Here is a 23,793-nt window from a genome sequence, read left to right on the forward strand (position 1 = left end):
GCACTGCCCACCAGATACAGTAGGTCTCCCGCAGCCGTTAGTACGTTCACATGAGGAGCTAAATATACGGCCTTGAATTGTATATTGAATATTTGTCGACTTCAAAGCTAGAAAACAACAATGTATTCCATTCCAGATGACAACCGCTTTATTTATTTAATAAGTGCACACAGATATGAAATTAACAAATCAGCAAAAAGCCTTCAAATTTTTGGGACTTGAATATGGAGGTGATATTGCGCGCATGATTGCGCTAATGCAATGGCAGTGCTAAGGCATTTTCTGATGACGGCACGCATAATTTTTCTTTCTTTTGCTCCAAGAGTTTCCTCCCTGTGTCTTTCTTTTGTGCAACTCTGCTGTGCTGCCTTGTTGATTAAAGTTCGCTGTATTTGAATATTGCATTTTTCACTTGCACCCCACCCCCACCCCTGTAAGGCCTATTCGCGCTGTGGGTACAAAATAAAAATATAAATATCAAGAAATAAATACAAAGCAATATTCTGCCGATAAATATTTCTATTCGCTTCTGCACTAATACCATAGTCTCCGAGGCACATCGCTTATAGGACAGCCAAAGCTGGACAGAAAATGGGCTACGAAACGCCACCTGAGATTTCTCAAGAAAAGCATGTCAGTTGATGCATTTCACATTGTTCGTTCCGAGAATAAAAAGAAAGAACAGACGCAGACCGGTGTGTTAAAGCGGCGCATTTTCATTTATTGTATTTAAAAATATATATAGCGTGCTCGTAGTTGAACGCGCTCATCCAGGATTTTATTCTTCGCTTAAAGAAAGCGATTACGGACCTTCATGAGCAAAAGCTATTTGGCTTGACTTCAGGACTGCTTTCTCATTGCCTCAACACGTGAAAAGTTCAAACACTACCAGTCCAGAAAACTGGAACTCAGGCTAGAACAGACCTTCGTCATCGCTTCTTCCACGTTGGAGAAGTAACCTGCAAACAGAATTGACTCAAACACAGGTATGATGCATGAACTGGTCGATTTAGCCCCCAACGCGTAGCCATGTTATGATCAAAAATTTTATACGTTCTTTTCTTCCACATGTAATAGCGAGAAGTGTACTGAATAGATGAACATGCAATAGCCCACTGTTTACCTGCGAGTGTCTATTAGCCACTACGCATGCGTGGATTTCCGACTAATTCGCTAAAGTGGGCATGTACGACTCGGATACAAAGGGGACGAAGTCTTAAATGTATGTACGTCTGCGTTGTAGTTCTTCGTGGTTTCAGCTCTCATCAATAACCCTGTTAAAACAGACGTCTGGGCGAGTTGGTAAGACGTATTTGAAACAGAACAGCGCGGTATTCACGAGGACAAGCAGGGAGAAACGACACGGACAGCGCTCGTCCATGTCGTCCGTGTCGTTTCTTCCTGCTTGTCCCCGTGAATACCGCGCTGTTCTGTTTCAAATCAATAACCCTCCATCTGAAGCCGAGATACACGTACGTCACCTTCTTCCTCGATAAACACGCCTACAGCTACAGGCGACGTGGCTGTGTTCTCGTCATCCGCTGATGCTACCTTGCTAATTACCGATGGTGTGTGAGATCGGTAAGTTTTAAAACGAAGCATTCTTCGCTTGCCATCCCTTGGTTTCAATTATGTCGACTGGTTGCTGGTCTAGTTATTTCCCTCACGCTAGAAAATGAAAAAGAAAGAAAAAGAAAGAAAAGGGTGAGACGTGTGTACGGCGGCGCGATTAGAACCTGAGGCAGCCAGTGCAGTAGCAGCATCCTCCAGGTATTGGGAAGACAAACGTACGCTACTTTCTTTCGTGACAACACTAACTAAATTTTTCACACGGTCGCAAAGTGTTAATGATAGAGATGTCATAGTATGTCACATATCCACAACGTGGGATAGGCTAGGAACTGAGCTGTACATAGCATGCAAACAACTAGCTCTTTGAGATGAACCCTGCATATTGATGGAGATGATTTAGGAGCTTCACCAAGAAGCGTGTCGACGTGTTGAATATTGTGATAATTTTTATACAATGGAACATGCCCACAACGGCACACTGACCGAGCAAAGGGCGATAGATATCGCGCTGCCACCATGTAGACTTCTTTGTGATGAACACCGCATGATGTGGATGATCAGGATTTATTCCATATTGTGGGCACCTCCAGCGGGGCATTAGCAAACAGGCATGTGATCAGGTAGATAATGATGATGGTGATTTGCAAACCATAGCACACACACAAAATTGTATGAAAACCTGGTGGAAGCCAACAAAAGGGAATCGATGGTTCGTGCCGACGCCAACTACCTCTTTGAGATGACCGCCACATGTTCATTTTGATTTCGATACTATGGCACATTCCCACAACCGAGGAATGGCCAGGACACCTGTCAGTGTGTTGATTAGGCCGATTATTTCACCCACAACGCGGGAGGCGCTTAGAAGGGTGTCCGTGCGTCGGATATGGATATTATTGTCATAGTATGGCACATGACACAATGAAGCGCGCCCGCATGTTGACTAGGATCGTGATTTCCATGCTATGAGACCTATCCATAAGGGACAATTGGCCAAGCCGCAGATATTACATATATTCCTGCTAACACGCTATTTGATATGATTACTGCTCCTTGCTGAATATGCTTACCGCAGTGTGGCATATGCCCACAACGGATTTACGCAAAAGAATGGTATGCGCGGTTGCTGATAACGATGAATAACGCCATATTATGGCGCGTAACTACGACCAGGGATCGATCCAAAAGGGAAAGGTATTACTGTGCCGCCAAATCGCTCTTTCATATAATCACCTCATATTAAGGGTGATGATGGCGGTGTTTTAATGCCACATGCACTCACGACAGGCCATCGGTTGTGAGGAGGCCGGTACATTTCAAATGAATAATGAAGAGTGAAGCAGCACAAGTGAATATAACATTTGTCTCACTGCGTATCAGGAGTGCGATATTGCACACGAGTGCGCAAGCTTTCTTTACCCCAGTGAGACATGACTAAAACGGGATTATTTATATTACTTCGTTGCCCGGTTCAGGAATCCTTCACTTCAAGTAGATTCCAAGATGGTGCTTTCGATCGGCGTACTTTTTTTCATCGCGTGTGTCTCATGCATAACTTTAGAAACTATGTTGTTAGACAGCGTATCCGTCCAGCTGGTACAACTTTTTCCCGTTGACTTACCTCTTCCTAATGTTCAACGACAACCAATTCACCAAGCGCAGGAGATCCTTTTGTTTAGTAAAAACGATGTTTTGTTTCTTTTATTTTCGTCGTGATTTATTTTTGCGGGTTGAGAAGTTGACAGGTTTCCTTTGGTTCAGTTGGAGTGAGACTCTGAAAGCTGTTATGAATGAATAGAAATCACTGAAGTGATGGACATGGTTGGGCTTTAAAATTCTTCATAGGGTATACATTATAGTTGAGCGGTCTATAAGCATGAACACACCTGAGTTTTGTTTGTCATTTTTGTTCTTAACATTTGCAACAAATGAACCTTTGTTATCACAGCTATTAGCTGATTACATTTGCAATTCAACAGAAGCAGGAGAATAGTATGCTACCGAGTTAAAATCAGAAAAATGTAGATACTAAAGAAAACACTAGGGCCACAAAATTTTTTCTTGTTTCTGAAAGTGCAACAGCCACTATAACATTCATTGTTTAATCTTGCATGCAATATTTGCAACCTTGATGAAGAGGATCGGCAACAGTGACACAGCAATGCTCCGATGGATTTAATTATATTTTACATGCTACAGGGACCCTTGTTCAGTCTTTTAAGAGCTCAAAGTTCAGCATTTAGCACTCGCTTGGTGGTATGTGAAGCGGTTATTTATATAATGTATGCGTAAGAATTTTGATGAAATGCTAAATTTCAAGCTAGGGCTACAGCCTGAGACGATAACCTGTAAAATCTTTGTTGTACACCATGTTATGAAGGAACTCAAGGCATCCTGACCGCAATTAGGATAGTATGGCAACCTGTTATGCCATGGAAAGTATTAGTTGGTAGTGCTCCAACAGTATGACGTAAAACCTGTGCTCTTAAATACAGGGTATTTCAGCGAACATTTAAAAAAATTCTTGAAAGTTGCCTGTGAGAGCACAATTATTGGTAAGGAGGTGGCCTACTCGAAGCGGCGCACGCTACTTGCACATAAAATTGAAATGCATAATAAACGAATTATCAACATTTAACCTATTAACTTTATAACTATTTGCCCATATGACAGTTTACAAAATCTAGCCGTGGAGTTTGCAAGGCGGATCCACTTGGAATGATTTCTCAGAAGGAAGCCAGTTTCGAGATATTTATTTGCGAACTTTGAAGAGAAATCCATAAAGTCGTTTTATGCTTAAATTTATAAAACGACGTTTTCTTAAGAAAGTAACTGGAACGCCAAAGCATTTCTCCGCAATGTTGCGGAATTAATGTCTCAAAAATGGTGTCATCTTGAGAATTCGTTCAAAGTACATCCGCCTTGCAACTCCACGGCTAGAACTTGTAAATTCGAACATGGGCCATGAGCAAATTAGTTGAAAACTGAATTAGTAAAATTTTGTTAATTAGTCGATTATGCATTTCACTTCTTTTTGCACAAGTAATGCCTGCCTCTTAGAGTAGACCAACTCATGAACTAGGATTTTGCTATCTCGCAAAGGCAACCTTTAAAGATTTTCGAAAGTGTTCGCTGAAACACCCGGTATACTATCTTGCTTGAATTCACTTTTTGACTTCAGCGTTACGAGTGACAATATGCAAAGAATAAGTGGTTCTCTTGTTCTCTGCAGAAAACAATGGCACGGAATATATTGTTCTTAAGTGTTGTGCTGCTTGGTTTCGTTACAAGTATTGTAACCTGTCAAAACAGTCAGAGGGGTATGTATATGCAAAACATCTGCTTATTCTCCTTACATGTACATGTGTGGGTGATACCTAGAAATGATGGGGATGGTGAAATCTCCACATTAACATTTCCTAGTTTCTGGGTTTATAGTACAAGATATCTGAACAGTTAGAAAGCTTCAGTTGGAAAATTAAAGTGAGGTGGTAACTGAAAATAATCATAACACAGAACATTGATCGAGTTCCCACGATTCTAGGTTTCTAGGTTTCCACCTAATAATGGGCCAAATAAAAACAAGAATTGTAGGATAGAATGCGTGAGCCAGGTCAAATTACACTACAGCAGAGAAAAGAAAAAAATGTCAAAGGATATGTTTCTTTAGAGCAATACACACAAAGAAAGCGAAAGAAATTTAATAAGTATAGTCACCTTTGAAATATACGAATGATTGTTAGCGGGCTAGTACCTATTCAATCAATTGGCTAAACCACAAATAACTTCTGCGCAGTTACGCAAGGTGATGGAAGTGCCATATACGGGAATATAGTCCCCGAACCGAGTGCAGCACGAATTTACGAGGGAAACTCATACAGATTTCTCGGATAGAAAGCTTCGTCGTAGTTGAGGAAAATTTCGTCTCCGTCCCGGATCTTGGCCCTCCAGACAGGGGAAAGGAGCGACGTCTTTGATTTATTCACACTGTGAAAAGATGTCCCAGTCAGTTCACAGAGTTAGAACTATGCATTAGCAAAAACTGTCGATAAAATTTTAGGATATCGTTAAGGCAGGAACTTTTGCAGAACTCATTTTTCATAAATGTCCACTTCAATGCGCCTAGCATGGAAGATGCACAAAGAAACGCCGCGATGCCACCGCCGAAACGTGTCATGTATGAGGTGCACATGCAACCGGGCTCCTCTGTCATGCTTTTTGCAGGGCACACTACGCAACCTAATCATGCGGCCACGAGTGCTGCTCGTGACGCGTGCGGGAATATAAAATCGATAAGCTTGCCAGACTCTATGACGGGAGCTCGTTTCACCCTGCAGCATGAAAACGTTTCATGTTTCTTTTTTTGCCATTCAAGATTAGCACGAGGATGGACACAGCATAAATATTGAAGGGTGCTAAGAATGCTTAAGGGATTATTATGCTGTAAAGATATTTGGGCTTGTATTGATCTACAAAGCGCAAATGCTGGCATTCTAAGAGAGGAGCGAACCTTTCAAAAAGGAGCATGTTCTTCTGACTAAAAGAGCAGATTTCATTGGCACGTTTTGTATTACTTTCGTCTCCTTCGTTAAAGAGGAGAGCTTTCGTTCGAGCTATTGGGTCAGACATGCTGGTTTAAATTAAAAGGGGCGAGAAAATGAAGACGACGGGAAGTAGATAAACTGGACGAGCGCCGACTGTTGAAGCTCGTCTTCTTTATTTGTTTATCTTGAAGTCCGTTTTTTTTCGCGCAATATTAATTATACAATAAAAAAACAGTAGCACCGTGTAATACCACTAATGTCAAGACTGGTTAGGAATGACCGAAATGATAAAGAAAAGGGGAATACATTGTATGAAAATAGTTTAGAAAACTGAGACAAGAAAGCAAAGCAGTGGCAGTGAATTCCCCCAAAAATAAGTGTCATGGTTTGCAAGCAGTAACCATGAACATGCACTTGGGGTGCCAGAAATTGTGCCATTCAAGCTTTATTGATCATATTTCTTGCACCTACAGAACCATGGAAAGAATACAATTTCAGAAGGCATTGTTTGCTATAGTTTACAGAAATTCTACTTGCCCTGAAACTGCTCCAGTGCTTGTAATACGAGTGCACCAATACTAAGGCGTAAAGCTCTTCTCGAGCACATTAAGAAAATAAATGAGAAATAAGAAAATAAGAAATAAGGGCAACGTCGAATAATATTTCATTACCTAATTAACGTGCAGCATAGGAGAGCAATAACTATTCCGTGACTACAATACTACACCTTATGCACAACAAGGTTATAAACAATTAAATAGGCGGGCGTGCTGTATGACCACATAGACTGATAGGAAAGCCCCTAAGTCTACCTTAAAACTAGTTTTATAAGACACATTACAAATAATCACGCTTACTGCTCATCTCAAGTGATAACTGTTTCAGTCTAAGCAAGAGTTTATAAATTTTATTTTTATTAGTGCATATACCATTCATAGAATTAAAGAGCTAATTAGCTTAATGGGTAACTAGCTAAATTTGATAGGCAAATTGATAGCCTAACAGCTAAATCTATAACAATGGTTCACGTATCACATGAATGAAATATGATTTCATAGACCTACCAGGAAAATACAGTTTGGGAGTAAGAGGCCTTGCAGAAGTGCAAAATTGTTACGAAAAAAATTATTAAACCGAATAAAAGGTAGCGCCACTAGTAAAAAAGACAAATGAGAACTAATGCTTTCTTTAGTAAAGATTCATTGAATGAGAACTATCACTTCAATGGTTAAAATCGTACAGGAACCGAATCCAGGCCCAAATGACGCATTACGCATAAAATGAATAAAAATCTTATATTCTGGTAAATCATTATTGTCAGCTCTATTCTGTCCCCACGCACGACCAAGTATATAGCAGAAGTTGCTATTGACGTCATCAGCATAGAACAGGTTACACAGCTTGTATTCGAAAATTATTATCTTCGTACTTCGTTCAAACATGTGTAATGCAGAGGAATGCATGAGAAGTGACGGACTTCTCACCCGAAACTAATAACCAGTGCTTTCTTTCACTTGGTTTTACGAAGAGCTTGCATTACTCTTCTTTGCTCGATGATGCTCATCGTCCCAGGGGAAAGGAGCTATACGGGGTGATCATGTTTTAGTCTTACGAAATTTTAAATGTTGTAATGGCAGATGGGATATTTCTTGTCCTTGATCCGCATAGTTCAAAAACACGGACATTACTAGCACAATACGTGGAAGCACATATAAACTAAGTAACGAAAATTCTCAAGTGATCTTGTCAATGTTTACTTTATGTCTCATATTGCAATTTACATATTCTAGGTGGTGGGTTAGCATAAGGTTTTCACTATATATAGATTTCCAGGATCACAGTAGTTTCGAGATATTATTCCCCAAAGTGTGTGGCAAAACAAATTGGCGTTCCAATTCAAAAAGTGGTGCTTCAATGCATAAAAGAGCATTCTGTTGAAAAACTAAGTGGAACAGTGCATTTTTATGGCGAGTGTGATGGCGCATATCTCCCAAATAGCTACTTTTTAAGACGCAGTTGCAAAAGTTTAAATCGTCGATTCCTCATAACATTGTTTTCTGCCTTCATATTTTACCAGTTAGGAACCTTTAGTTAGGCTGACATCGCTTTTGCCGAAAGGACCATTTCCGGGGTTTTCAACTACGCTTGGATTTGTATATGAACAATCTGTGCCATTTTTTAACGTATTCGTATTTTCCAGGACAGCCCACTTGTCATCCTAGACCTTGCCGGAATGCAGCAAAAGATGACATTTGCTGCCTCATACAGCAACATAAATGTGTTTGCGACTGTGGTAGGTGTCTTATAAATATTAAGACCCACTTTTTGAAAAAAAAAGTATTAGGATAAGTATAAAGCACAACTGCACATTGACCCTCAGGTTAGGGACAGTTACTTGACGCAGGAAGCTTGTGCTGAAATTGTGCGTAAACAAGAACGGCGTGATGCCCACTGCTTGTCCTTGAAACTCCTTGTGCCCATTGTTACGACTCTTCCAACTGCCGTGACTCAAACTTTTTCATCATTGATGCAAGAAGTTCTCTTATATAGAGAGAAAGCCAAACAAAGCTATCACTCGCATGTGCGCATGATAACTAAAATTCCGAGTGTGGTATCATGACATGAATAAATTAAGAGCATTTCAATATAAACCTGAATGGCATTTATATGAACTCGCTGCTGTACAATATGGCTGGCAGTTCATATCGCATATAGCATTTATTGGTCCCCATGCTGTTTGCCCAAATCGGCGGTAAATATTTCATGGAACCTTGTGAAAAGGTGGACAATATGACTTGCATGGCCCTCCTCTATTAGTTCACTATATATCTTCAGATTCCCAGCCTGTATTTTTGTATATTCGGTGAAGTCTGGGCGGTGCTATTTTCTTTTTAAACTACCATGCAAGCTCGCATGCCAATACAAAGCCACAGCGTGTCAAATGGAATAAACCACTATTTCTGTGATTATGTTATCATAAATGTCTCGACAAAACAAGAATACGCATATTCAACGTGTATGTCTCAATCTAAGGTGAAAAGATGCTTTAGTGAAAAGTTTATTAAAGTGCTATGCACGTAACGGTAATGTGTTCAGTTTTGTTGACTTTCAACCAATGTAACGAGTGATTTCATGTAATGTTATGCTTACACAGAGCATTGTTTTGAATCTACACAGCAATGCAAACTCTCATTTAGGTGGATGAATAGCGTGAAATATATACGTGGCTATGCAAGAAGAATGATAGCATCATATGATGGTTCTTGAGGGAAAAAGGGTAGAGAAAGGATCATGCACATTAATGCACCACACGTATGAAGCAGCATTTAAGAAATCTCTCCCTTTGGTGTCAGACTAGGTAATGCGCATTTAGCAGAAATGACAAAGAACGAACAAATTGCTGGAAGTATATACAGGAAATGGCTTGATAAATCTTCTACGTAAATTATTTAGGCATTATGAGTCACAATTCTATGACCAAGCGAGCTTCTTCCGTAAATTTGTCTGCCAACAATGAAAGTTCAAGTTTTGTGTAGGGATCGTAGTGCAGCATGCCACTTCTTGAGGATTGGCCAAGGAGGAGCATTGACCTACGGGACATACTGAGTGACTTAATCGAAGAAACTAAAAGAACTCCACGAACTCGTTAAATATATTTATCCATAGCACTAAAAAGGTGGTTGTCTGCTAGAAATGGGGCTTTCATCCGACATTAAATGTTCAGGATTTTATTGACAAGCTAATATAAAAACAATGTATATTTTACACACCGACATATACAATCACTGTAATGTAATCACAATGTAATGTAATGTAACACTATCACTGTATGGTAATGAAGATACTTCGGTGAAAGTTACATATGTCCTTCGTATATATGTCAATAAATATATCAGACGACAGAGCTGCGTGGTCGCAACAGCTTTGTAGCATCTCCTGAGCAGTATGTCCTCTGTTTATATAAGCGCACGTAACAGGGAGCCGAAACAGTTTATTAATGTAGTCTTGTGCGTGGGGACATTTGCAATTTGAAGAAAGCGTGGTTGTGCAGATTTAAGCGGAAGGTCATAAAGGGCCATGTACTCCTTGCTGTGGCCGCTACGTCTGCATGTGATTCAATATATGAACAGCCAACTTGCGTATTTCGTGTAAGAGGATTTTTTTCAGCGTTGGCCAACACGCTTTGTGAGAATTGGGAACAGTCGTGTGATGTTGTTAGATGCAGCTGTACTTGTCCGACCGGTGCATTGCATGTCATTTTTTTGTTTGCGACAGCTTTCTTGGTTGAGCGTTCATGAATATACTGTTTGTACATTTCGGAATTTTATTTCTAGACTACCCCTCGAACCGTGTTCTGCAACATGGACTGTATGTAGTATGTTCCTTTCAAGAAGCAGCTTTTCAGAACTGTTCTCACGTCATTGGTCACGTCACTTTTGTAAATTATTTCTGCTGATTTCATATGTTCTGATAACTTTATTAGGCTTCTCTTTCCAACGCAGCAGCTGGGCAGCCATGTGAAACGGGGGAAAGCAGTCAAAGAAAGCTTCGTTTAAAAGCAAATTCAAAATACAGCATGCTCCCACCGAAATAATGTGATGTACAGTAAACATAGGGAATCTATTCATTCTGCCTTGCTTGGCGTTTTTTTCTCTGCATACAACTACAATTAGGGCAGCCACTTTTCCGCTTATGCTTTCCTTTCCGTAGCTTTGTATGGTTACTTCCCAAAAGCAATACCTTAAAAGTTTCATAAGCCATGTCACCAAACTAGTAATGAAATGCCCATGTACGCATTTGCCAAGCATCTAGTAAAAATAGCGTTCCGTTATCTATCAAAGGGACCACAAACTGCTCGAGCCTACAACTGCTAGCTTTGGAAAATCATTCAGATCCCGTTTCTAAACACATGACTTACGATTGGAAGACACTCTGCCCTTGGGTCTGGTGGGACTAGAAAATTTTATTCTGCCCGCTGCAAAATGGCATTGTATTCTTATTTGAATTGATGATTTTAGTTTTGCTCTGCTGTAGAAGTACAAAACACCTTTCATCTATACATAGGTTGACTGCAGCTCATTTAAACTTGATTGTGATCACTATCGGTGTTTATTGGTGCAAAGGCCAGAGGCCAGATGTAGCAGCAGAAGCTTGATGTGGGCGAGTTGGTTTTGCATACTTGATGAAAAGAGCGCTGAAAAGAAAGCCAGATGTAATCAAAGAGCGCTAAGCGCTCCTACGTTTCTAGGTTAGCCAGCCGGCGTATTTAATGGGACGAAGCAAACTGAATACAATGCGTCGCCAATTAGAAATATTATTTTTATGGTGATGCAGTTCCGAGTCAAAGGCATTGCTCTGTTCAATCAACCCAGCGTTGTGGGCTGGAAGGTGTCGCTGTTTGCGGTAACAGATATGGCACCACGACGTGCCGATGTGGTAAGTAAAACTGGTTCAAACTATCCGAGAAACTGTAATACATGCTCTGCCTGTTGTCACCAGCTTTTTGCGGAAGATATCCTATTGGACTTTTTAACACGAAACGTTTTCATTATACGTTCTCTACGAAATAAACCCGCAAATCGTTTACTCGAGCCGCCTAAATGAGCCGCCTATTAGCGTAAGTTATGCACACTATCTATTCCTGCGCGCCGCAGAACTTATTGCAGCCAGTGATGGTGCGTGCTTACACATTCGTTCTATTTTGCCCTAGGATGCCGTTAGAGAATGTGTCATAGCAGTCTCCCACCAAAGAGCCATAAAAACAACTACCGACTATGTTTCGAGTATTTCTTTTGTTTCTGTCCCCTTTGGCAGTAAGGATAACATTTCGAGGGAGTTTATTGATGCCGTTAGAGAATGTTTCATAGCAGTCTCCCACCAAAGAGCCATAAAAACAAGTACCGACTATGTTTCGAGTATTTCTTTTGTTTCTGTCACCTTTGGCCGAAAGGATAAAATTTCGAAGGAGTTTATGTATGTTTCTCTAAGTCATTAGAATGTGCAGCAATAGCGTACCATTAGCACGACGATATGCCTGAAGATTAGCTTCAAAGCTGGTATTTATCAGAAATTAACTCAGTGAAAGGAACAATTCGCATGCCTTTTTGAGTGGTGTGAAAAACTCTTGTAAAAAAAAGGTTTTTATGGATGCTTTGCGTTGATGAATTAATGCACCAGTGCGCAAGTGCCCGTTATTATACGCATTTTTAGCAGGAGTCGGGACCACACATTCTTCAGGCATTGAGTTCACTAACAAGGATGTCCTGCAATGATAACGTTCGTTAATCAACAGAAAATTCACGCTCGCAAAATCTATTTTCATCAAGCGTTGATGCATCAGTTAGTTTCCCAGTTGTGTAATTAATATGTTACATGCAGAATATTCATATACCAGAGATTTCTGAAAAAATGGCGTCTGCAGGATTTAACGTCGCTGAAGTGCGTGAACTCGTGTCAGCAAGGTCCCATAGTTGAAGGTTTCTTTTGGTCTTTTAGTCGCTTGTAGGAAACAACAACAGTTGACGAAAAAATGATTACATCGATGAAATAAGAAAATATGAACAAGGAGAACACTTCTGCTGGAAGCATGTCAGTGGAACCAGCAAAAATGCATATGTGAAGGCGAGAAAGAAAGTCAGTTGGTTCTTTTGAGAATAAGGCATTGAAAATGCTACCATAATTTGTGAAATGCCATGTTATGACGTATAACGGCTTGACAAGCGGAATATATTGTGCGTTTTGCTGAGAAATGTAAGTGCGAATGGACTACTTTATCTGAAGAAAACATTTAATTTGAAAGAGCTGCTTGGTTCGTGGTCACGTTTAGAATATTTGGCAGCTCAACAAAAGCAACAACTCTTTTATTTGACTGTGTTCTACTTCTACACGAGATGAGTTAAAGAAAAATAACATACTTTGTAAGGACGTGAATTGAAAAGGACGTTTTCCTCGTGAGCGGCGTATAATATTTTGGCTAAATAATGTACTCAAAATCATACCCAAGCTTCAAAATTATACATGTTTCCTTCTTTAGGAACGCTAAAAGTGTTTTTTTAATCTATCTCATTGAATCTTGCAGAGCTCATTTAACATGGCATTATATAAATAGGTCATAGAACTGTCGATACCAATTATACTTGTCCGTGTGGATACCCTTTCACCGTTATTTTCCTTTGGCGCAGGATACTTTCTTAAGTGTGTGGGCAACCATTTTCGTGAGGTAAACGTTGAAATGTGATTAAAGGCGAAATCATAACAAAGGAAACATCAGATCTCATTTATATGCCTAGTAGGAACGATTATTACCAGATTGGACCTTTCGGCATTTAATTGGCATAAAAATAAGGGTTACTTAATGATAAATGCCAGCCTACGTTCACACAAAAGGTTGATGCGGAATGCAAATCACGCTATAGCATTGTTTTCAAATAGTAATAGGTTTTTTTTTGGTGCTGTTGGTCCTGCCGGTCACTGATACCTAATGGTTGAAGTTTCGCAGGTAGACTTCTTACTCAAAAAAGGTATTTCCTTTGTGAATGCTGCTCTTCTTGCTTAGAAGATGACTGTAAAGTGCGGTGCGCTTCACTCATACGGTTGGTATCTTTTTTTACCTCCGAACAACAACCCATTGCTGTTCTCGCAAACTGTTTTGGCCATATTTACCTGACACGGCTACTGTTGAAGAACCAGATTATATTAGCGCGGCTTATATATACAGGTGTGTATCGGCAGGAAATACACTAACTCTAAACAGGAATCATAGCGGATAAATATGCATATTGCTGTCAAGGATGGTAATAAAAATTTTTTGCGCACATTACAGGCCCTAGTTTCATTAATTGATTCCTAGCAATGGATGAAGCTGTTTTGCTACCTCTTTCTCAATGCCTTGCCTGAATTATTTTACAGTCAGTCGAAAGCCGCACAAACCAACACTTCCTCCGAAGAAGCCAGAAATTTCAGGTAAGACATGCGTGAACAGGGTTTTTGCTTCCATACTACAAGGGCCTTTGGGCGTTTCAATATATTAGGCGCATATGTCTGCGTTCTAACCGAAGCAAAGGAGGTATGCATTTTCCATACATATCTTCTTATGCGTTCATGTCATAATGACTTACTTTGCGAAAAATGAGCTGATTCGAGTTTGGTTGTCCTCACACACTGTGCACAACTCGAAGAAACACATATATGAATTTATTAGGAGTGTCGTCTCTCAATCACTCTTCTTTATTGCAATATCAGATACTAAAATATAGTTGATATTTAAGTATTGCTTACATATATTTCTATAAACTAAGTAAAAAACTTGTGCGTGATTGATCTGGCCAAAACTTGTATGTTGAAATTCTCATCAGAGGTTAGGTTTGTTATCATGAGACCCCTGTTCCTAAGTCGCCTATGCCATTTGCACTAAAATCGCGTCGTCTCTGCTTTGCTTATATGACCTCAGCTTGCGTTTTCTCCAATGTACAAATATTGACAATGCCATGTTTTCTGTGTGTGGAGAGATAAATTACCGCAAATGTCAAAAGCTGTTGTGACACTTGTGATAAGTGTTAACAAACGAGGTTCTCATATTATAATTTTCAGAAAGTTCTTGTTTTGTTAGCTTAAAATAATTGCTTTCTATTTAACCTGTAAGAAAGAGTTCTGTACCGCTTTGGCAGGCGGATTTGTAGCAGAGGCGGAAATCGCCAGCAAAAGAAGTTGCAAAGTTTTATTTAGGCTACAAAACATTGAACAAATGCCTTTTAAAATTTGCATGAGTTACGCATCCTGCATTTGCCATATGGAATTCAAAAGTAGAGTATTCATATTTATTTAGTCCAGAAATCCTAAGTATTTTCCCCCTTTTTAGAAAGTGGTCTGAAACGACTACTACAAAACACACTGGCCTTACTGTGATCAGCTTCCGAAAACCTCCTTTTACGAATTTAGGGCAATATAGTGGGATCTTCTATTGCGTTTTAGTATATGTTAGCGGTAAAGGCAATATATATGGAGATCTGCGATAGTCGAAAGAGAAATGGCTCAACAAGCATTAAGTTTCATTTTCCAACTGCGACACGTGCTATAAATAAGTAATAAACGTACGCTATTTCATTCTTGTAAGTTATCAAGATATGACGATTTATTAAGCGACTAATGCCCGCAGCCTTAGGTTCTACCCCTCCAGGAAACTAAATTGCATTGCAATCTCTCGCGGGCCTCCAAGAACACTTAAAAAAGTCTAATATTTCAATCATCGAGGCGACATGCCTGAATTTTAAGAGCAGAACGTGCTCGCTGTTGGATGTTCAACCCTCTGTTCGTTATCTCTCTGCCAATACTCTATCGTGTTTATTCGATTTAGTTGAAAGAATAACACATTGCCTATTCGCCGCTTTCGGCTTCTCATTTAACAGTAAAATAGAGCCATGTGGTTTGTTTTCCCTTCAAAATTTTCTTGTCTCCATATCTTGAAATTGTTTTCTTTTTGAAGTAACTCACGCTAAGTGTACCATTCCCAATGTGTGATTTTTTGCATAAAAGCCTCTATCCCACGCTTTGATTTGAAGGATCTTGTTACGATACTTGATTCGCAAGTTTCAGACATTAAAAGCAATATACGTTATTCCAGGCCATTTGTCTTCTTTTTTCATGTCTCCTATGGTGCACTTACCTTACTCTTGCTCACCTGAGCAATCTTATTGTCATCAGCTTTAATAAGTTGTAACAAGGCTGACGCTTACCGTTCTTGCTATTATTTATTTACGTAGGGTTGCCTTTCAATAAAAAGCAGTAGTCTCTGTTAACCTATGTCAACCTAAGTGCGCATATTGCGTGTTTTTTAATTTTCTTTCTCTCACCTTTTCTACTCACTTTTCCTTTCTCTTGTACAAGCTCACAAAATAGAGATATTCTCCAGTTAACTCTTATTTAGTTGCTGTGATGCTATGTGTTTTCTGTAACTGTGTCGTGTTTATAACAATTATAAAATGCTATTTTGCTTCGAATGTGCTAGAACAAGCAATATTTAAGAATATTGTGCTACTAATATATATATATATATATATATATATATATATATATATATATATGCAAACGCCGCCATATTGTTGATGTCATTTCTTCTTTAGGCCACCGCAATTGTCCTGCAGTGCGGTGTCTGAATGCTCCAAACGATGAAGTATGCTGCATCATAAAACATGAACAATGCAACTGCCACTGTGGTGAGTGTTTTGCCAACAATAACCGTAAGCTTTTGAAGAAACGTAACACTAAAAGTTAACTAAATAATGTGCGCGCATATTCTGGGACTAGTAATTGGGGACACGATCATGCTTCTAAGTTCAGGCGTCGTCGCTGAGTTCAAGCGTCGTCTCAGGGTAATGCGAACAGCAGGCGTACGCCCACTGGTCACCTACTATAATTTTACATCATCGGGAACACTGCCTGCTTCCATCATAAGCAGACGTAAGGACGTACTAAACAATCGCTCAAAAAAAAGAACGCAAACACGAACTTTGAATTGATATCCCAAGCCGAAGTGCCTACAGCATCGCTAGTCTGCAGAAACAGCCTCGCGTCCCAGTGGGCACATTATCCGAGCCTGATCTGCGTACTTCATGCACAAATCAGGATCGTTCACCGACCGCCACAAATTTTAGAAGAAGAATGCTCACGATGGGACTCAGCACTTTTGGATACCATTTCGCGGTGATGCCTACCAGGAAAAAAAATTGGCAATAGTTACTCGATTAGCATAGTGACTATAAGCGACAATAGTGACTATTATTACCAATGTTATTAGAATTTGACAGAATGAATAAATATGCTTGGAATAGTGACCCTAACGTTAAGATTTTTATTGTCCTGCAGTTCATAGCCAAAGTCAGTGCTCAGCCGAATCAACTCAACATTGTGGACTGCAACATATACCCATTTGCTCCAACAAGCATGGTAATACGACATGCCATTGTGGTAAGTGAACATTTTCATAAATATGACAAAATTTTAATAAATTCATGCGCTGCTTATTCGTCACTAGGTCACCTGCAGTACTTTTCTTGCATATAAGCATTAAACGTTTTTGCATCATTATTTAAAAAATAAACACCTTGCATTTTAGTTAGCCGCCTAGATAGACTATGATAGGTATTACCGTAATTTACTGGTTATTTTCAGTATGCCACGGCGGCATCTCTAGCGATATTTATTAATGGGCTGTAAGCATCATCAAGCTATATATTCCATAGGATGTGCAAATCCCGAGACGGGCAGGAGCATCCTAACTTGGCATTAACGATATGCAGAAAACACGTAAGAATGCACCGCAAAAAAGTAAAAAAATTATATTTTTATTGTGTTTTAATTTGACCTTTTATTCTATTCGAGGTTGATGCAATGGCAAACCTGAAGATGCAAAAAAAGGTATCACTATTATAGGAAAATTTTTCCGTTTGCTCTGAACAATAGAGAGAGCCGGTAATAATTCTACAGGCACCATAGATATGTGGAACAAAATAGTGGCACGTGCACAGTCAGCAAAAAAAAATAAAAAATGCAAGTTTGAAGATTTTTAAAGCAGGTCATTGAGACGGCTATCAGAATATTCGGAAATGAAATATCGTGTCTATATATGCCATGCAAAGGCATCTATTGACCATCATTCAGAATACCGAAGAAGGGCAAGAAGCGTAGTCTAGTTTATCTAAAAGAACATAGGAAATGTGACACGACCTTCATCCTGACGGACAAATGTCGAAAGCGGAGATAAGAATATATCAATCAGTGGTACACCGGACTAATATGTTTCTCTTTATCGCAGTGTGGTTCATTTCGTAGTCAGAAGTCGGTTGAATGATAATAGCAATTCCATACCTTCGAATTGCCTATTGAAACCCATATCCTATGAAGCCAACAAACACTGAAACCAGGGACAACATAGGGGAAATTACTTGTGCTTAATAAATGAAATGAAGAAACAATAAATAATTGGAAATCAAAGTGGATGAAAAAAGCAAGTTGCCGAAGGCGGGGTACGATCCCACAACCTTCGCACTTCGCGTGCAATGTTCCATCAGTTGAGCTACCGAGGCGATGTTTCCTCATCAACTTTCTTGGGTATTTATGTTTTCTAGTAGTACCCACCCTGGGAGCGTTAGCCAGGTCCTAAACTCGAAGACCTTGGCAGCGGATGTGAAACATCCTTTCTGCCTCACGCGTCACGAGAACGTGGTCTTCTTGGGTGAAGGAAACCGGTCAATAAACCCTGAGTAATAAAAATCGTGCCTCTCGGTTAACCCCTTTCCTTCGCGTTTATTGGAACCCATGTTTCAAGAAAGTGTCGTCCGCTATATTATTGGCTGAAAAGCAAAATGAAGAAGCAAGTGTGCTGAGGCCAGGCATCATATGTGAGAGAACTGGAATCAGATCATTTGTGCGAGAGCTACAGCTAAAAAGACTTGCTGTCTTTATTCTACAACGGCCTTGGGCGCAGTCGACCATGAAGCCTCCTCTTCAAATGAGAAGGTCCTCTCCTTCACTGAGCTCAAGTTTCAGAATTCAGCATGTCCGCGATCACTATCAGGAGTATTTGACCTGAAAAGAAAGTCTACAGGATATATGTGGTGGCCTGCGTTTCTCCAAGTTGTCCTGTCTTTGGTGGAAGAAAGACGTTTTAAGAATCCATATACTTGAGCGTCGCTGAAGTGATATGACGTCACGAACGCCGATAAGGCATTAGTATCCTAGCTTTTAAAGCTTAGTAATTACTCAAGTAAATATGTGCAAGTGTTTCCTTTGCATGCATCTGAATAAGTGAACGCCAAGCTAAATACAAGGATACTTTTTTTGGGGGACACAAGGTCATTTTGGGACTTAGGGGTTTTGGTATGACAAGACCAGTCCATGCTCGGACCTTCTAGAAGTGAATGACAAACAATAAGATTCATGCTATGGCAATGTCGTGAAATGAATTCCGGGCGCTGATTGAACCTGTGGCCGCTCCCTGTAACTCTACACAAATGACCATAAAGTGTCCCAATTTATTTGTACCCAGAAAAAAAAAGCTGCTCTCCTGACGACTGCCCTTTTTCATGTATTTAGCCCACTTAGCTTAGTCCTATGGTGCCGCGTGTTTTACAAACCTTGCTCAAAAAGACCTATCATCGATTACACGTATCGGTAGCAGATTATGATTTTCTACGTGAATATAGTCCTGGTCTTCAATCACACCAGAATGTTAGGAGACCTATCCTATAGGAGACGCTGGTGACACTTAATTAATAATTAGTGTAAATAGCCCGTGCCGTGCTTAGAGCACAGCAATTAGTGTAAATAGCCCGTGTAAATTGCCGTGCTTTATAGCACAGAAATAGTAGTAGCCATCTTGGCGCAGGCAGTTTAGAAAAGAGGCGTCATTGGCTTACTTGTATGAAAAATACCGTAGTAATCATTTTGATAGAAAAGGGCCCCGCCCTTCGTTTACATTTTGACCTACATCTCGCGCACGTTATCATACAGCGACTCGAGGGCAGGGCAAGCCACCACAGTCTCCCGTGAAGCCACAAACTTCAGGTAAGGCAAGGAATCATGATTGTTTTTGTTGACATTCTACATGTGTCTTCGCTCGCTGGCAATATTTGGGCAAAGGAATGTTTGCGCGTCGCAAATGTTGTGAAAGGCTGCTACAAAAATGGCGCCTATGACGAAGCTTAGAAAGGAGGCGAACATTTTCTTGAATAAGTGTATTTTCTGAAGCGTCGAAGTAACAGGCAGCCACTGCGCGAGAAGACTAAGTAACATCTTGCTTTCCATTGCACTAACAGCTTGCACTGCTAGCATGGAACGCCAGCATAGCTGCATTTTAAACCAAATATAGAGTGTCATCCATGACGACTGCTGCTTAAAGCTTTTATAGTAGCGAGGTATTTCGCGGTTGAAAGTAGAACAAATATTTTTTTTCAGGTCATATTGAAAGAAGAATATGCACGTGCTTTCGTGGCGCATATACTATATAGTAAGCATAGCAGCTTATGCATAGCACTTGGTAGGTCCATGGTCTTGTTTAATGAAGCCACTCAAATTCACATTAAAAGCCAGGGCTAAGGAAAGCGACCTGCGCATGTTGCACCACTCGACTACAGCTGCCACTGAATTACTAGAGCCGCATGGACAAATAAATATAGGGGCTAGAAGGTACGTGAGTTTTTCGATGAGTGTCGTTGAGACAAAAATGTGTAAAAATTACTCGTCAAGAATGTTCCAGGCTTTCGCTTGCGCTTCCGGAAATTTGAGGGCTCAGAATAATAATAATATTTGGGATTTTACGTGCCAAAACCACTTTCTGATTATGCGGCACGCCGTAGTGGAGGACTCCGGAAATTTTGACCACCTGGGGTTCTTTAACGTGCACCTAAATCTAAGCACACGGGTGTTTTCGCATTGCGCCTCCATCCCAATGCGGCCGCCATGCCCGGGATTCGATCCCGCGACCTCATGCTCAGCAGTCCAACACCATAGCCACTGAGCAACCACGGCGGGTCGTGGGCTCAGAAGTTCAATTCATTTGTATCTTATTTTGCAATTAGCCACAGTGAATTGCGCAGGTCAGAACGAGTAGGCCCATTAGTGCGAGAAAAATGCGGAGCGCATGGTATACTTTGGTAATCGCCCAAATGAAGTACGAATTTCAGAACTGCTTTAACTATATCTTCGTTTGCAGCAAAAAAGCTCGGCAAGGTGCATGTTTCAGGAAGGCGTTCGTATCGACGACGAAGTTTCACCGCGCCGAGAAAATGAATATTTTGAATATATACGGAATGGGGGGGGGGTGGTCAATTACTAGCGAAAGCTCACGGCATTAAATAAAAGATGCCGGCCTCAAGGCTCTTTAAGGCGCAGTTTTATACAAAGGCGAAGCTTTGTTCGCGTAGTCAGAACAGGTTTGCTGCTGTTATTTTTGCGTGGGACCTGTTACGGAGGTAGATTGTCTGCGTGACCGCGTATATTATTTGCGCATTTTTTTTCTAGTGGCGCCTCATGGGCTTCGAAAGTGTAATCCATTACACATTGTGGTTGTTAAATAAAACAGCACGTGCTAAGGGGTCGCATCACAAAAGAGCACTGGTCGGACGCACTGGCGAAGCAGATGCTTCAACTGTACTTTCTCTGGCTCGCATATCTCCTAAACTCTGGGAAATTTCTGATGTATTTTGTAAAATGGGCTGTTGATACTCAAGTGCACCGTAACTATTACCCGGGTACTTAACCGAGATCTGCAAGATAATATAAACAACACTGAACATTTCAAAAGCTACGAGTACCTGTGCGTAAGCTCAGACAAAGAATTTGTTTGCACATTTACCTGTTGGCGTTTAGAACGCATTATTCTTTTTTTTTCTGCAGAAGTTTTGTATTTATGCAGCTAGTCCGAAACCCTCTGACTCCATTTTGTGACTATTCCCTCATCGACCTTGTACAACTTTTATCTGAAGCTTGTGTTGAGTTACGCAGTTTTCGCCATATAAGAACGCTAATCAGAGCCGTAGCTTATAATACAAAATTTCCAACGCAAATTCTCAAACATTCATTTCACTTCATCATTTTGAGTCTCTTCCCATTCATGCAAGATAACTAATACCGCATGACCAAATATACTGGGAGCTATGTTAGTTAAATGAATCAGGAGCCCAGAGGCAATGTAACCGCGAAATCATAGTGAAAATAATCCATTACTTCCACTTGACAGTTGTAGAACAATAAAAAAAAGAAACCTGCGGATTCCACGCACTGTGGCAATCATGTAAGCGAAGCTTTGTATGTCGTTTGTGCGTACTGACAAGAATCAGCGATGATGATGGCAGCGAAAGTGCAATTTATTCAGCGTTTAGTCCAATACGAGAGTGGTGAGCTGCTGGTAAGCGTTAGCACACGTGCATCACTGCTCTCTGCCGGCGCAGTCCATACAACACACGGGGAGATTTGTTTGCTTGAGGCGTTGTTTGTGTCGTTGTTTATAATCTATGTGAGGTTTGCACGTTATCATTGCCTCACAAGGGACATCGCATCGTGGAAGCAGAGGTCTGCACCCCGTTTCGCTGCATAGCGAAGACGCTCCCATTCCGCGCGACGTTCCTTTCCGGTCTGGGAGTCCTCGTAGCTGAGTACACGATTTAGAGATATTTTGCTGGCGCATGTTTATGCACTTCTTCTGCATACACGACCAGTATGCTGTTGAGACACCACCGCATAGCGCTCTTTTCAGGCTATGTACGGTGGTAACGTTTTCACTATCACAACCGACCACTGAACCTCCTAAGCACAGTACCTGCCTTTTGGTCGCATAGGAAGGCATGCACAAAGCGTGTCATACGCACCGACTATGAAACGCTGCCGCGAAGGCGACCGCCATCTGGTGGTGTTAAAGGAAACCTAGCGGTGTGCGTGAGCAAGAGCGCAGCAGCATCGCCCGGAAAGTCGGGACAAGCGTCAAAGAAAGCTTCGATCTAAACAACATACTTTAGACACTTAAGCCATAATAACATCACGAGCCATTCCACTCTGGGAAGGTGGATGACCAGCCAGGCTATCTAGCAGACGACAAAGAGGTAACACAGAATTGTGAACAAAGGTACGACCACATTCATTGTCTTGATCGGTGTTCATCGGGACGATATGTATGCACGCACACATATTTATTTACATCCGCTATCAAACATGTTATACGATCGTTATATACATGCGTGTCTTCATTTCGCGATGCATTGAGGCAAAGAATTTGAAATCACCGCACCGACTGGCACTGGACCAGTGTCGTCAGCACCTTCGCAGAAGGAGGGTGAGTATAGAATGCTGGCATGATGAGCGGCAACGGAGCCAGCTGTGGAAGAAAACGAACGCGAGACCACTGGCACGAGCCATTGCTCATAATGGTAGGTTTTGGCCAGACAGATTTGTTGACGCATAGTAAGAATGCATGGAACCTAAGCCGTAAGCAGTCTCGCTTTAATATTCCTCTTCATCGTTCAAATGTGTTGGTATGGTACTGCCCTAATACGCCTTGTTTCAATTCAACTACGCAAGCGGGTTAAAAATCAAACGACTATGAGTTTAAAGACGTCCATAGCCGCGCTGACAGAGAAAATAGGAATTAGAAGCACGAACCACCGTAAAATGCTGGTAATATCGTTTTCCTTTCGCTTCCACTGAAGCTCCTTATCCTGATTTTGCCGGGGACATTTGTATTATAGGTATTTCATAGTGTGTCTATTGTATACTTTTACCACATTTCTCGGTAGTTCATCTTTTCCTCTTTAACTGCATGAGTGCAAAAGAGCTCATCTTATGACCCGATTGCAAATACTTGTAACAAGTCCATGGATTCAAAAATACATGGCACAATACCAGTGTTGATGAAGATGTAGAATTATGACATTTTGGAAAACAATTTCTTAGCCATGGTACTTTCACTTTGACAACTCCAGCTGCAACAATATCTCTGTCTAAATTAATAGTGCCGCCAGTTCGAGGACAACCACTGCAAAATCTACCACCAAGTACTGCTTCCGGAGCACCAGCAGGAGCAGCGAATTCACAGGGCAAGTGCCACATTTTTTTCTTGTCCCGTTTCTTGCAGAATAAGTTGTTCAGCGTTTTCATAATTGAGGATGTCAGATTATTGCATGGTATTATA

The 23,793-nt window shown here is 40.7% G+C and overlaps 1 protein-coding gene across 4 annotated transcripts in view; it reads left to right on the forward strand.

Annotated features, from left to right (window-relative positions):
- The first annotated feature begins 725 nt into the window (after window positions 1-725).
- Window positions 726-23,793, forward strand: part of LOC142587085 (uncharacterized) — a 31,287-nt gene continuing 8,219 nt past the window's right edge. The window contains exons 1-9 of one of the 4 annotated variants that reach the window (XM_075697973.1): window positions 727-986; window positions 4,805-4,892; window positions 8,317-8,409; window positions 11,451-11,552; window positions 14,025-14,078; window positions 16,235-16,327; window positions 16,977-17,078; window positions 19,623-19,676; window positions 23,615-23,698. In XM_075697973.1, coding sequence (XP_075554088.1) covers window positions 4,811-4,892; window positions 8,317-8,409; window positions 11,451-11,552; window positions 14,025-14,078; window positions 16,235-16,327; window positions 16,977-17,078; window positions 19,623-19,676; window positions 23,615-23,698 — 664 coding nt within the window. In that variant the 5' untranslated portion in view covers window positions 727-986; window positions 4,805-4,810. Of the gene's footprint in view, window positions 987-1,413; window positions 1,582-4,804; window positions 4,893-8,316; window positions 8,410-11,450; window positions 11,553-14,024; window positions 14,079-16,234; window positions 16,328-16,976; window positions 17,079-19,622; window positions 19,677-23,614; window positions 23,699-23,793 lie in introns of those variants that run through there. The other 3 variants (XM_075697971.1, XM_075697972.1, XM_075697974.1) reach the window with 3 other exon arrangements.

Source organism: Dermacentor variabilis, chromosome 7, assembly GCF_050947875.1.
Source record: "Dermacentor variabilis isolate Ectoservices chromosome 7, ASM5094787v1, whole genome shotgun sequence".
NCBI lineage: Eukaryota > Metazoa > Arthropoda > Arachnida > Ixodida > Ixodidae > Dermacentor > Dermacentor variabilis.